Source organism: Ochotona princeps, unplaced genomic scaffold (assembly GCF_030435755.1).
Source record: "Ochotona princeps isolate mOchPri1 unplaced genomic scaffold, mOchPri1.hap1 HAP1_SCAFFOLD_5031, whole genome shotgun sequence".
In the NCBI taxonomy this organism is placed as follows: Eukaryota; Metazoa; Chordata; class Mammalia; order Lagomorpha; family Ochotonidae; genus Ochotona; species Ochotona princeps.
Genome location: NW_026696642.1, coordinates 1 through 15,921, shown reverse-complemented (window position 1 = coordinate 15,921; position 15,921 = coordinate 1). Strand labels below are relative to the sequence as shown.

The window sequence follows — 15,921 nt, the reverse complement described above, 5'->3', positions numbered from 1 at the left end:
TCCTCTACCAGTGTACCAGTGTGCACTAACGAAGTACCCGCGCCACAAGGAAGTGTCCTGGTGATTGACTATTCACCTGCAGCCGCCTTCGTACGTCACCGTGTCTTGAAAAGTAGATTCACACGCATGAAGACGCTGTGTACACAAAAAGTGTGCCGCCTTATGCCCCTTACAGTTAGTCAGCACCCACAGTCTAAATTGGGTGCTGACTCTGACTATAAACTGCCTTTACATGGACCGGCGTGCGCCTACCCGGTAAAAGAAGACCGCTTAACTCAGAGGACATTTTTAAAATGGGGAATGCCGTTGTTAGCGGGCTTCCGTTAGTTCAGCCACTCTGCTCGCGCGAATGCTCACAGAGTGCGAAGGCACAGAAAAACCGAACACCACTGGGTGGTGTGCATATATTTATCCTCACTGTTGGACAAGATGACTGCATCGAGCAATCCACTAGCGCTAAATACACACACGCATTCAAACAGCAAAATACTGTTTGTAGCTTGTGCTCTCAAACGCACCCACCTCATCTGATAAATAGGTTTGTGTTCTGGCTTGAGAGCTGCCACCGCACTTACTGACTTCGAGAAGAATAGCTTATCATCGTTCTCCGTAGCAGGCGTTAAACAGCAAACGGGCGATGTTGTGGCCTCAAGAATCGTCTGAAGGTGGCAGTACAAGTGCAGGCAGTACATAGGAAGGAACTTGTTCATGGGAAGACATACCAATGTGAGAATGTCGTCTTGTGCTTCTGCAGGCAGACCCGCAGTACATATGCAATCAATTATCGTCTACCTCGATATCTTAGACAGAGACTTGCATTGCGCACTCAGCCATCCGTACCGAGCGGTTTCTCCCATCCGTACTTGGTTCTTGAAACAAAGGGGGAAGTACCTATGCACATCCATACGCATAGTTACGTCCCTGCTCGAGCGCGTACGGAAAACACACACAAATGCCGAGGCCGTGCGTAGTGACATGTAGATATTTTAGTGCTAAAAGAGCATTTCGCCACGACTGTCGGTGAACGCCTACGCGTAAGCGGAAAACTCATCGCAGGAAGTCTCTCCACACGCCTAGATATCCTATAATTCACTGTCAAGCTGAACGCTCGTGCTACACGCTATTTCGCTCGGTCAACAAGAAAGCTGCAATACGCGCCTCCCAGCATCACTAGCCCTGGAAATTCAGTAGGTAATACTTCTTCAGAATGCCAGTTGCTTCTACCCAAGAGCTCTACAGCGGCTCCTCAATTGCACACACTTATCCAACAAGCCCAATAGCTTCCGATATAGCAGGTGGTACAACGGCTTGTATTAGCGCGGGTCACTACAGCACCTCCCCAAAATCCTATCAGTGCATCGTTGCATGTTCTGCGGCTCACAGTATCCCTCAGGCCTGAATTGTTGCTTGTCTGCTGGGCGCCGCGATGGAAATGGTGCTGCTGTGTTGCACTGCCGCGGCGGATGGCGTGGCGTGGCTGCGGCGCTTGCGGTAGCGCTGCTACAGTCATTCCTCACTGCTGACACTATCTTTCAGTTGCTCGGGTGCCATGGCCTGCTGAATTATCAAGGTGTGTGCCATCTGCGGTTCATGCAGGAACGCACTGCGAATGTGAGTGAAATGGAACTCCGCGCGTAAGCTTGACGCTTATGCAGCTGTACCAACCCCGCCTCCAGCGCATCTGTGAAAGGGACATCGGTGCTTTTTCTAGCACATAGGTCGCTTTTCTTTCCCATCCAATGGTTTTTGCCGTTGTTCTACGCGTAATCTCTGCTCCTTTTTGACTCATGCTTGCGTTTTCCGACGAGCTCGCAGCGGCAGCCTGGCAGATACGCAGTACTGTCCCGACTCGCACGCCTGTCAGAAGAGCGCCTTTGTTGAAGTTATCTGATGCGAAAGGGAGATACAGCTTTTACAGTACACCCTTGAGCAACTTTTCCGCTGTGGCCCACTTTCAGTACCCGGTAGATGCCCTTACGGGCGGAAACTGTTGCTGTGAAGTCTGACTTGCTATCGCTTTATAGCAGCTGCAACCAGAGAGAATCTTTCCGCACTACTAGGATACTCCATTCTGCATCTACTTATTATCATAGGCCGAAACAACTTTGCACTCTCGAAATTCTTCTTGGTAATGATGGTATATCCTCGTATGGCAGTGTACCGTGATCTCCTTGCCCGTGGTTCGTATAGCCCACCTGCTGTACTACTGCTTCGTAGTCGGTGGTCCTCTACAACCAGACACCATCGAAAGCACCGGTGACCGAAAATTACGCATACTTCCCAGAATGTTTCATCCGTGCTATCTTCGATTATCTCTCGCTGACAAATCACATGGCTCCATCAGAGCTGCTGTTACGGCCTAATCGTTTCTGTACCAACGCATACAAATCCGCATGAATGTGTTCCTCTTTTCAGCTGGGGGGCCTTCGGCGTACCTACTCGCTCCCATAGCAAAACCCGAATGCAATTGGCAGTGTTCTGCTTCCTTCCCTTTCTTGAAAGACTGCGGATCACGTACAACTTACAGTCTTGTCCTAGCCCTGTACGTGTGCATTTTCTGCGAAAGGGTCCGAGAATTGGGCAGTAAGCCTGTGGGTTTTCACCAGGCGAGCAGCCAAATCCACAGCAACACTCATCGGAGACAAGGCTTGCAAACTGTGGCTATCCAGCAAAGACATACTTTTTCCGCCTGGCAAGCTACGATTAGCCCCGATAAGCTAAGACAGCATTTCATTGCTGTGACAGGGGTGTGACCGAAGAGCCCCTGCACATGCCGTCACACATCGCCTTCCGTTTGCTCCGAGTGCCCACTTGTTGTGGGGGGGAACCTGGTTGTTAGAGTCTGAACTGGAGAAGTTCCTCAGCTTGCTGCAAGCGGTCGGCGTTCTGTCCGTTCACTGCGGTTCCCCTACATAGCGTGCACGTTTTGATCTTTGGCGCAGTAATTCTTTCGAAAAGCTACGTACTTGCGGAATCTCGTGGCGTGAACCCCATCCTACGCTGACGCCTGCGACGTCAGGAACAATCCTCTTCTCGGCTGCGTGCTGCCAGCCACTTCTTGATGCACTGCGGTCAACCTCCTGCATCGCAAGGGCTAGCCACTGCTGGGGTGTACAAGTCCAGAGCTCATTGGTTTGCTCCTTGTCATCTGTGACAGTAGGGACATCGTCGAATCTTCCACCGCCCATGCAACTGGAGCGCTAAATTTCTTGCCGCAGTATTAGTAGCGTTAGTAATACCACATAGCTGTACTGACAGGTTCAGTGCGTCCGCCAACAAGCAAGAGCCTTCTTACCGGCTATCTAGAGACTTGACCTGATTTAGGACGTTTTATTGTACTTAGCAAGAATGTCGGTTTGCCCTATGGAAGAAGGCGAGGTGAGCTTTGTCTCATTCGCACTGTTACCTGCCTTCTTCCTTGTCCATACTCATTTCAAAGATGAACGTAGTCCCCTTTCAGTAGCGTCTTGAAACAAGTAAACAGATTTTTCTTGCTAGAATAGTTGCTCTTCAACCGCTTGTGTTGCCGGATTCACTGTGTCTGGACGATAAGATAGACGCGCTTCACCAATGATGATACATTCGCTTGTGCTGCTAGAAGAGCCCCAGCAACTTTATTTGGGTAACTCGTTGCATTTTCGTGTGATGTACTGGCTTTCCGTGGGCATTCCGTGTAGTGAATCCCTGCTTTTCTCGCTGTTTCCGGTGTGCGGTCGGGCTTTTCACTTTCTAGATAAACGCTGACTGATAATTCGTGGGCTTTTTTCGAATGAGTATCTCGCACGTATTGCTTTCTCAAGGCATATGTAAGCCTGTCTACTTTCCCTGGTATTGCTCAGGATGTATTAGGCACTCCATGTCTCTTAATAGGTGATGCTACAGAATATAAGGAAGTACTTGACCGGCCTAAGAGGCGGCACCCTGACGTGGTTTGTATTAGATTATCAAGACCTTTCGCTGCTGTGCCGGTAGCAGAAGCTTTTGACTAAGTAAGCTTAGAGCCGTGGAGCTCACATGCAGGCGTGCAACGAGAAAGGATCTAGAAACAGAGAAAGCAAGCCATTCAGTCAATGGGCAGCAGGACGCGTCGTGGGTCTCTGGGGCCGCTTCATGTTCATCAGTGGTGTATGTGGCAATATTACGGACACCGTCTGCCACACGCATCATGTATGGAATGAGCGTCTGGCGTATAAGGAGTGTAGAAGAACAGTTCCGGGATTTTTTCATATCGGCTTCTTGGCATCTTTCCTACACTAGATGACGTGCATAAGCAAGACCCTACGGCTCAGGGCGAAACAAACTGAGACAGAGGATTGTGATCACTTAGCGGTCACATGCCACTTGAGAGCAGAGCAGGAAATCCACGTTCGACGATCAATTCATAGAAACGTTCCTGTGGCTCTTGAAGCATACAAGAAATCAAATGTTGTCTTTCGCCTTTTATATCCCCAGTTACAAGTCGTGACAATTGTTCGAAGCAACTCCACAACGTATAGGACTTACAGGCGCGTCATGCGCAAAGAGGTGGGTGTTGATCTGCCTCAGTAGCTTGTGAACCCATTCAAGAGCCCGACTCCTTTTGATATGGCTTTACACTGCTGGGGACTGGAAGTCCACACGCGCGAGCGAAACCTTTTGCTTGCGCACGCTCACAACGGGCCTTCTGCGCCTCAGTGAGTGCAGGCAGAAGCTTGTATTCCTGGCGGCTCTTTTTGGCTTTGCCTAGGAGCTTGCGCACGCGGATACGCAAGCACAGAGGCGGCGTAGCTACGACGTTCTAAGTAGTAAACTTACGGTTGAACCGCGAGTTACCCAGTACAAGTTCAACAGCAGCGAAGAGCGATACGCATGTAGATGACAATCCGCAGAATAGCGACGAGCGTGGATCAGGGTCGATAAAGGTTACGTGTGTAGTCTTCCTGTCTCGCGGGGTGATCGCTTCTACGGTTGAAGATTCCAGGCAGCTATAGAGCTGTCTTCGTGTCTGATGTAACACCCAGAGCTACGTTGAAATACTTGTGAAAGTACATCGGTATGCATTCGTGGGCTGCTGCGGCGTGACTGCTTGTTGCGCGCTGAAATCATCATTAGCACGTATACACTTTTATGCAGGAATGTATAAAATGTTTCTTGCTAATTGGTACTCATTTCCTCATGTTTGTTGCAGAGCTTTGCAAGAATTCTATAACGTGCCCTCACATGTATAGGCTGCAGACGTCTACAACAAATAGCTACAGGGGTGCTAGAATTGAGCCCTCCTGCTGCGGAGCTTGAATCTCTAGTTCAATCTTCACGGGGGCCTGTACGACCTCACGCAAAGAAACATACGTCTTACTGGATGTTTCTCGCTTCAGTTCTTTGCCTCCCTCATTCTCCATCCGCCTGCAGCAGCACGGGGGAATGCGCTCCTTTGCTGGCCGTGGCAGCTTCTTGTCCCAATATCTACAAACAGCTACGCATACGGTGGTATCCTGTAGCGCACCGTTAGCAGGTGGTGCGACACATTTTGCGTGCGCTCGCAGCAGATTTTGTACTGCAAGTAGCATGAGTTCATGCGAGCCCCTAATAAACATCGTAACAGACAAAAATAAGCAAGAAATAAGCACAGTGGGGGGCGGGGTAGTGTGAAGCGGATATCAATGTGACACATTAGAGCGCTCGAGTCCTCTAGCAGTGTAATAGTAGCAGACGTAGTGTAGATCGTTTCAAAGGCTTAAAAAGAGTGGGATGCATATTAGACTACAGCTACGAAACTGAACATCCACCCGTTGCCGTAAAGGATGTTTGTGCAGAGAGAAAAGCGCCAGAGCCTTACATAGGTAGTAGGATAGGTTCCGTACACAGATTCGTCTACCTGAATGACGATACATAGAATTATATTACGGTAATCCGGCCCCACTAAAGCACCAGTGACTTCTTCATGTGGTGTGACGCGCGGATGCCCACGCGGTATTAGTGCCATCAAAGAGGAGCGCAGGCTGCACTGCCTGTCACTTTGCTGCTGCGTGTCGTCATTTATGCACGCCCTCACAGCAGCAGTGTATCGGTAAAAGTAGCTCTCTTTCCTTGTTGACAAGGGTGTGGCTTCTGCATATTCTGTTTTGCCGTTGTCTTGTTCGTATCGTGCTTTCTTCCAGATGACCCTACAAGCGTATCTGGTGGACGCGTCTGATTGTCATCTTTCTGGATCCCTTGCATTTTCAAAGACAGGTTCCTTTTGCATGGTGTCGAGTGGGGTACACCTGCGGTGCTCCAAGCAACAGAGCATGGAACACACACATAGGAGGATCACGTTTTCTTTCTTGAAGATTGGACGGGCGTCGTGAGACGTCTTCCCTTGCTTTCCTGATTGTTTTGTGTGCCGCACGTCTGCATTTGAGCAATCCTTCAAGCCGTTGATACAGCAGTTGAAAGGCAGTGCGTGTCCGCGGATGTCTTCGGTGGAAGTGGGAGCCACCCTTAGGCAATGGAAGACCTAGGCGGGGGCAGGAGCCCACCGATCAGCAGATGCACCACAAAGTGTTCGAATTTGCAAGCGTATGCGAGGTACTTGGCGTACCCACACATCGGCAGAAAAGAACACGGATCACTTGCTGCTTCTATAAAAACGACCAACATGAGTGGTGCGCCTATTGAGCCTCTTCTACTTCCTCCAGGGAAGTGCGATTGGCTGCACAGAATAGCAGCACCAACCTCCGGTTGTTCATCAGCAGCGATCTCTGCAGCGCAGGCGTCACCTGCGCCCGCGACTCCTACCAGCCAGCGTGATAATCAGACAGAAGCGTTGCAGCAAGATCACGTGAATATCGCTGAAAATTCGGATTCCTCGAATGAAACGGCCGATTTCCATAGAGCTAGGGCTACGAGCAATACGGCCTTTGCAGCTGCAGCCGTTGATCCGTCGTTTGTGAGTACTAGTGGTGTTCTACCCACCAAGGCGGAGGGCGTTAGCAGCGCGAGGCCCCAGCGGCCGCGTCGGCCTCCCCGAAAATTTGAGGTCGATGAATCTAGTTCAGACAGCTCCTTCAAAAAGGCGCTGGAGAAATCACGGCTGGTAAGGTTGTATTTCTCGGTCTATTTTTGTACTGTAAATAAGTGCATATATCTTACAGAAGTGCCAGAATGTGATTTTTTGACGATCAGCGTGACGTCAGCGTCGACGGGTTGCGTCGGCATCACACTATGCATGTTATGCATTCGAGAGTATTGCTCTATGTTTACAGAGTGGTTCCCAACAGGTGCATAGGTGGCAGTTCCAGTGACGTGATACGCGACTAGCCGCTTACCCGTGAAAATACGCATGTGCTCAGGGTCTACCCGTTGATGAGTGTGTACGTTAATACGCATTTGGGGATCGCGTGCGTGTGGGGTAGAGAGACCATTCTTGGAGATACGTACATGTATAGGGACACCTGGCCGGGGGGCCTCAGGCTGCATATATATATATATAATGTATACATATATACATTCTCTTTATGTGTGCTGGCGTAATTGTCTGAGTTGATTCAAGTTTCTCTAACATTATGGGTCGCGATATCTCATCGGGCTATGTGAAGAATGCTATCTGTATATACGCAGGTTATAAAAACAAGGACGCCAGATGCGTCGACGCAGTTACTGTCTTCGAATGCGTTGTTTGGGCGGGCGCTTACGTCTTCTCCCTGCGTTCCTCACCATTCATGTTGCAGTATATGGCTGCATCTCGATCTTACACGCGCATACACTAAGGTTTGCGCATATCACTACGGCCTCGCGTGTACCCCTCATCTCTCTGGATACAGCTCCTGAGAGCTTTTATGTAGACGAAACTACTCGAAGAATGGGGGGGGCTTCAGGCAAAAGCGTCTTTTAGAAGCTGATGGAGGTTTGTCGTCTTGCTGATCACTGGCGATCTCTGCCGGTGTGTATATATGTGTAATTCCCTTTGTTACGCACATTACGTCTTTCCATATGAGCGTCAGTATGTATGCGTCTCTGTCCAGCAGGTTTGCGGTTGGCGTCTGATTGGACAACGTGGTGTTTTTGAACCATTGTGGTGCCTAGGTTGAACCTGGTAACGCGGTTGCCCATATGAACTGTCTGCAGTCGCACATGTGATCTTAGCAGCGTGCTAGGCACAATGCCACCCCAGTCGTCCGGCGTGCATCATGCGATGCTGTGTACTGCTGCTATCACTACGAGCTGTGCTACTACGGCTGCTCTTACTACTACTGCTACGATGTTGACGGTCCCTACGCCTCTGCTCCCCCTCATCCTAGGGAAGTATAATTTTAAACTCTCACGTGTTTCCCAACGTCGCAGTTTGTGCTTGCAACGTGATGAAGATCCTGTCTCCATACATACATTCAATTTCGTGTGCTTGCCGTTATTGGTTCACCTCCGAGGTAGGAGACTGGAATTTTGTGCTTTGTACTGTCCGTGCGCGCGGTACGCCATGTAAACACCCAGCGCCACGGCAGGAGCGGCTGGTTGGAAATAACTGGAACATACGAGGCCGTAACACGTTTGATAGTTCAACGGACGCAACCCTCTAGACGTTGCAGAGGTCACGATTTGGAGCCTAATATAACAGGAGCAGGTGTCTGACGTGATTTTATGTGGCTTCTCACGCGTCCGCATACCGAAGGTCCATATGGAGTGAAGTGTACACATTACAACAAATCACTTTGTCATACTGGACGCGGCTTATTTGATTTCACTGAGAAGGAATACATATTGTTGTGCTTTTCAGTCCTAGGCTCATACTGTTGCTCTTGGCGAGCACGTATTGGGACCTCTAAGATACTTGGTGACCGTGGTGTAGTCAAAACTCGCAGACTACGGTATCTTGGGAGGCTTGATGTACTTGTACCATTCTGTTCGAGTTGTTGTTCCCGATAAACGTTGCATCGATTTCGATTGCTTGCTTAGGACTGCAGGTGCTACTGCTATACCTGCTCGTTAAGGCACGTGTCAACAGCTGATGAAGTGACTGTGAAAGAGTTGTATCGAGCGCTGCTGGACCGGTCGCAACGTCTCCCTGTCGTTACTTGTTATCGTATGTGTTACAGGAGACGCGCCGTATGGATATTGATTACGCTTCTCTTCCTTCCATCCCAGAAATAAAGTTTGCATCATCTGAAGACTTTCTTGTCAACCCAGTAGCCTTCTACGAGCGTTTGGAGCGCTATGGAAGAGAGTTCGGAGGAGTGAAGATTGTACCTCCTGAAGGATGGAGGCCTCCATTTTGTTTGCGTGATCTACTGGATGACGCACTGGAATTCAATGTCCGGGTACAGGACATTCACAAGCTTATGCAGGGTGCGGTAAGTGTTTTTCTACCGTCACTGGATGGACGCCCGGACCTCAGTGCCCGGGGATAGGACATTTAGAAGCTTTGCAAGGTGCGGTATGTCATTTTTGGGCCGCTAGCCTCTGCACGTTCCACGTTGACTGACTACTTGCATTGAAAGGTCTTCGCAAACATTCACCACCACTGCGTCTGAGGGAACGCCTGCTTGACACGGCAGATAGATGTCTGTGTAACTTTCGATTAACAAGTGTAGGATGTCGTCCTGAATGGACACACGACTTCGACAACAGCACATACACGCAGACATTCAAATCTAAATAAGTACACCGACGACGTTCCGAGAGGGATGTGCTGATGATATCTTAGATTTATTAACGTGATGGTAAGTGCACTTCTCATACGTGTGCTTACGACCCAAGAGGCCTCGATTTCCGTGTGTGTGACCTCGGGAAGTCCACCGTGGTGATGACGCATGCACTCTTGTGTTGCTGACCCGTGCTCCACATATAGCATGCAGGCTTATAGTTCTCCAGAGCAGTATGATTGAGTGCTTGCGGATGCAGTCGAGTCTGCTGTGATACATGTGTGTGTGTGTGCTTTTTTTGAGAACTTGGGTACCACACCTATCGCTATGCTCCTGAAGCTTCGAGAAGTTTGTCTTTGTGCTTGTACTTATGTCTGCACCTCCACGTGATGCGTACGGAATCAAGAAATTTGGTCATCCACCAGCAACCGAGCGAGCGTCTGGATTACAGGCGAAAGATCGGCAGATGAAGCGTCAGCATTTTGGGACGGAAAAGCCCCTGTTACATCAAATCGAAGCCTTGTACTGGCAGTCGGTGGAGACTTCTGTTCCAGAGCTTACCGTTCATTATGCAGCAGACCTTAAGACAAACGAAGTAGGGAGCGGTTTTCCTACACAAAAAACGGACGGAACCTGTTGTGTACAGCAACGTCAGCCGGGCGTCTCAGGGGTTGACGCAGATCGGGAGTGCACTGATGTGCGTGCGTGCTGTGGGGGCCTGCTCCAGTGGTTGTGGTAGTGGCGGCACCCACGCATCAGTCTTGAAGCAGGAGAATCCAGCTGATGAAGAGACACTAGATGCGGGAGATGGCTTATTTCTTCCAGAAAGGCCAGCAAGTGTGAGAACGGCGAAGACGAGGACTGCGCGGAGGACAGATGCAGCGTCGCCAGCGGCAGCGGATGTACACACTGCGCATCCGAGGGAAGCGGTAGACTGTGAAGCAAGTGGCCTTCTTGATACCGCATGCCACATTAGTGAGGTCTTGCGGAAGGCACTGAACGAAGCGAAAGCGCCTACAGACAGCAGTGACGTACGGGACACTCTGAAAGCAGCGCCTGACAGCAGTTCACATGTCAGGTGTGTACCAACCTTCGCGAATAATGCTAGAGTTCACAGAGGAAAGAATGCTACAAAGTCCTCCACCGGTCGCTGGGAGCGCAGCTGCATGGACAGTGACACTGCATGTCACGAAACATGTGACGCGGTCCATGAAAATGACGAATTTGACCTGAATGATAAGGCGGCTTTCTATGCAGCCCATCCGTGGAATCTTACCCGTTTTGCAAGACAGCGGGGATCGTTGCTATCGTCGTACCACAGAGATGTCGCAGGAGTTACTTCTCCATGGCTGTATGTGGGCATGATTTTTTCGACTTTCTGCTGGCATGCAGAAGATAACTATTTTGCGGCCTGCAACTATCATCACTGGGGGCGATGCAAAAGTAAGTGCTGTTGGGCGTTGATAACGTACACTGTGGCGGGGAGGCACATTCGCAAGAACCTTTGCGGGAAAGAAGACACAGACATCGGCGAGCGCAGGGCTGACTGGTGGCGTCGTGCAGAGACGAGAGACACAGCTGCGCGGAGACGTCCTTTTGAGCAGACACAGCGAAACTGCCGAAACAGCGTTGCGCGCGAGGATCAATTGGAGATAAGAGCAGACACGAATAGGAAAATAGCAATCTAGAAGCGAGAAGGGAGATTTTAGACAAAAAAACACATGATGATGTGTATACCCCAATGAGGAGATATACGGTTCTCTGCTGCGACGCTTTCAAAAGCCACACGATGAGGTAATGTAGCAGTACAGTTCCGACCAGAACTTCTGCTGCGGTTGATAGCGGTGACACTGGAGCTCCTGCACCATACATGGAGCCACAGCCGTGTTGTAATCACGCGCGGCTCGCGTTCGCTACCATGGCGCGCGGGTATATGCTGCCGTAGAGATTCTTCGAAGTGTCCTAGAAGCAACACACACATTTGGGGCCGTGAAATGCTCTTGATTCACGTCCACGTCCACCACACGAAGCACTACGGGCCGTCTCTGCGGATCCCAATGACAACGCGTGCAAGAGGGCCGATCTTAGTCTCAACAAGCTATTACGGCTTCAGAGTGCTTTCCATGCAGTGAATGCCATTTTTGCTTCTGGGCCGAAAGCAGTTCTCAACACGAGGGAGTGTGCAGGCGCCAGAGGAGAGCAGGCAGCGTTGAAGGTGCTCGTAAGGGGCTCAGTTACGGCACATGTGCTGCCAGGTTCTAAGGTCCGTCTAATCCCATTGTTTGAAACGAGCGTCTCTGTTTTCGTGAGCTGAAACGCACCTCACAAGATACGGAATGACCACCCGCTTGTCGACGTCCGGTGTGTGTGTATCCAGCTTTTACTACTCCTCCATGTCATGTATTACCAATGGTGATACCTACCTACAAAGAGGGGCTGTTCGTAAAAAGCACTTGAGCTCAGCTTCTATGATGCTGCGCTTTTCATGAGAGAAGATGATTTGCTTCCCCGTGCTAACGTGCGCGAAGTCATGCGTTGATGTGCTGAAAATTCTATTAGAGGGTGTGGAAGTTTTTAAAAAAGCGGGGTGTGCAGGTGGCTGTGCACAGCCGAAGGGTACATCTCAGTGTCTCTCTGTGTCCTGCGGGGGCGTGTGACTTTGTGTCAGTTAGCGGTCACGTTTGTGAAGGCGTGGTTGTGGTGTTCGTACAGCTGACATTTAAGTGTGGGTGAATGGCTTCTGGATATGTGCTTTCGTACAGCTGTGGTATGTTATTCCACCGAGTCGAGCGCCCTCTGTCGAGCGTATGCTGCAACGGTATTTGAATACCAAAGACTCTGAGTACGTACTCCATTCTCTGACCGTCCAGCTGCCTCCATCATTGTTCATCCAGCATCGAGTTCCAGTGTATAGGGTGGAGCAGAAGGAAAACGAGTTTATAATGCTATGGCCTCGAACTTATCATGCGGGATTTAATGCCGGGTAAGTACATGTTTGAACGGTGTGCTCTGTAGTTATTTTCGGGGAAAATAGAATGTCGTCTGGGATGCCTGAGCAAACACCGACGGTGAGCAAACACCGTCGGCCCCTCGTTGTACCGTGCTGTCATTCGATTGCCAGTCGTCGTACGAAGAGTTGTTTCTTGTGGGGTATATGCGGTACTTACTGTGGCGCTTGTATATTCAATACGCAGATTTACATTGTCATCAAGTAACTCTCTTTATGTAACCCTCTCTTAGCGTCCGTCTCTTCACCGATTACCATGGACTGTAACGTCCATACGTAGGTTCTGCTCCTTCGTACTACAGCAGACTCCGAGCCCCGCACTTGCACTCTCGACTCCAGGTGTCATAAAGCGTTGCTGCCGATTCTAATGCGGCATTGAAAGCAGAGCAAAGAGGCGTTTATAGCTCAGGTGTCAGGTGGTTCAGCGGGCATGATCCGTCGCATTTGGATTTGCCAAGCGCGCACCGTATAGGTCATCATCGAGAGCTTGAATTCACAATGTCATCAAACTTCTAGCTGTGGAGGAAAGGCAATGTATTGGCAGCACTGTTGATTGGTAGAGGGGTAGACAACACAGTTGTCACTCGTGAACACTACCGCCAGCACCGTGTTCTGTTTAAATATATATATATATATACACGTGGACGTGTGTGAGCGTCATTTTACGTATCATGGATGGAGATGGAATATGCTGCATGCACATAGGAGAATGTGGAGGGAATGAATGTGTATCTATTTCTCGTACGGAGCATTTCCTGGCTTTTGAACTACTCACCGAATTTCCGCCGGAAGATGTCTTCACGCGTTATTTACAGCATCAACGGAATAGAACAGTAGTTTTCAGACGTGAATCGCTGTGTGTCTCTCGTTGCGTACAGCTTTAATTGTAACGAGGCATGCAATTTCGCTCCAGCGAGTTGGTTGCCATGGGGCCACCGTTCAATATACTCCTATCGATTTATGCGCTCAACATGCATCCCGTTCCACCAGCTCCTCTTACGAGCAGCTTGTAACGCGGGGGGATTGGCGGCGTCACAGCTGCTTCATATGTGCCAAGCGTTACTGCGTCTTCTTCATGAAGAATACGCATTGAGACGAACAGCCAAAGAGGAACGCGTTGCCACAGGTCTTATGTCCCTGAGTGAATCACACTTGTCTCAGCTCGACGCTTTGAGGCCTGATTGCGAGGGCGTCTGCTCGGAGTTGCTGAGTTGTAAACGTGCGTTTCAGTTTATTGTCGGAAAGCCATTGCTACCGCACACCGTATATCATGTAGACAGTGACTCAAGTCGTAAATCTGCTGCTGCGCACCAAAGTGGCGTCACCGCTTGTGGTTTGGGGCCAGACCTGAATACAGTACACGGCGACGGCGAAGCAGCCGCGCACGGTCTTTCTGGGGGTGCGAGTTGTTTTTCAGATGAAGCCCCGCCGGTCACGGGGACTTCTCAGATACAGTCGTTTCTCGAGATCGTAGCAGCTGTTGCGTCGCTTCCTGTGAAGGACTGCGACAACTGTCGTTCATGCTGTGCCATTTCTTGCGTAACCTGCCCGCATATTGTCGAACATACGTGCTTAGAGTGTCTTGGTCAGCAAACATGTTCTTGCAAGCTGCAGGTAGCTCTCATCCGCTTTCCGCTCCCGACGCTGTGGGCGGTTTTCGACCACGTCCGGTCACTTTTCCTGTCTCTCTGCAAGCACGTAGCGGAAGAGGAAGAGTTAGAGAGAGAAATACTGTGCGATGGAAACAGTCAGGAACGCGTTAGCGAGAGAAAGTCAACAGTAGAAGGGGAAAGCTTGCGAGGAGCTTCTTTCAGTATTGAGAGTGGTAGCGCTCACCGCAAGCAAGGGGGATCTGCACTGGCAAGACGGAATAAAAGCGCAGCACTACCGGACGCCTCTAAAGACGCGCATTCACACCAGAATGACTCGTGTGGTATACAGCGTGACAGTCAAAGAAGGCTTTCCCGTGATGAACCGTTTTCTCTGCGTATTGACATGGGATCCGCTAGTGACAGCAGAGCGTCCCACACTGTGGAAGAACATCATAGGGAGTATGATGTTTGCAGAAACAACGGGAAGTGATGGAACGCAGCCGGCAGAAGGGAGACCCGATGCCGTCTCCGTAGTCTGCGCAGGTGAATCTTCTGTAAACGCACAGGCTCCCATGTTGTCGAGGCACGACTGCGCAGCGGACGCGTGCTCGGGGAGTGCAGAGACGAGAGAATCGGACGCGCCAATCTCGCAACATGATACTAGTCCTCAAATGCATAATGCGAGAAACCCGGTACAGGGTGAGCAGCGGATATCACAACAGAGACGCGGACACCAGGGTGCTAGCCGAAAAAAGTAAGAAGTCTCCGAAGAGCGGAAGTGGAAGTTCGCTAAACAAGAGCAAAAAAATGGAGGATGATTTGCTTGAAGATCCTTTGTACGCTGGCCTCCCCTCCTTAGAAGAGTTAATGGACTTTGAGGAAGGAGCACAACTTCTAGAGAATTTTTGCAGAGAATATATTAGAAACAGGTTTGATGTGAAGAGTTTAGATTCCACTAGAATCGTCGTTGCGCGAGAGGACTTGAAAATGAGAAAGCAAGATGACAGTTACCGCAAACAAGACGGTCCGTTAAAGTGTTCAGCGCAGGATGCATGTGTTTCTGAAAACAAAAGTGCACGGCACGGTGTAAAAAGCGATGTATCCCGTCAAGAAGAATCCAAAGATAGTGAACCCCTCGACGCGCTAGAGGCGTCCCACACCGCCAACAATAACGTTCGAAGAAAGAAGCGGATCTCTATATATGCGAGGGAAGAACTGGTCGGTGGAAGCAGTGGTGAATATCGAAGAAGCCGAGGCTCAGGGGAGGGCATCGGAGAGTAAGCAACAGAGCCTCGACAGTGAAGGGATAGCAATAAATCATGTGACAGCTTCACAAGAACCCTTGAACACCCTCACGACGCCCTGTGCAACAGGTTCCTCGTCGCGTGATCATTCGACGCTGCCACCGCGGGGCAACATGTCTGCTGTGTCGTTACCGGTTGCTCAGTCTGCGGTTTCTGTATCCTCAATGAAGAAACGCCGTGTAGCGGAATCTACCACTGGATGCAGACGTGCTGACATTCAGCGCAAGAGGCGAAACGGGCTGGAGAGACGAACCACGGCAGCTGGTGCACTACAAGTTCAAGAAAAGAAGCTTTCAAGTGCAGAAATCATCAAGGTGCTCGTGAGACAGCTCACGTGGCGATACTTCCTAAGCGCGCTTAAAGACGAAGAGGAGGATAATGACGAAAGAATTCTGCCTGTGTTTCGTAAGGCTGGAACACAT

The 15,921-nt window shown here is 50.2% G+C and overlaps 1 protein-coding gene across 1 annotated transcript; it reads left to right on the top strand.

Annotated features, from left to right (window-relative positions):
* Nucleotides 1-4,512: 4,512 nt before the first annotated feature.
* Nucleotides 4,513-15,904, top strand: LOC131478857 (uncharacterized; the record flags this gene model as incomplete). Its single annotated transcript, XM_058659419.1, has 9 exons — nucleotides 4,513-4,524; nucleotides 4,727-4,850; nucleotides 6,885-7,054; nucleotides 9,051-9,305; nucleotides 10,003-10,293; nucleotides 10,838-11,036; nucleotides 12,357-12,579; nucleotides 13,482-13,729; nucleotides 15,569-15,904. Coding segments are annotated over exons 1-9 (1,858 nt in total), but the record flags the coding sequence as incomplete, so codon positions are not given.
* Nucleotides 15,905-15,921: the final 17 nt, after the last annotated feature.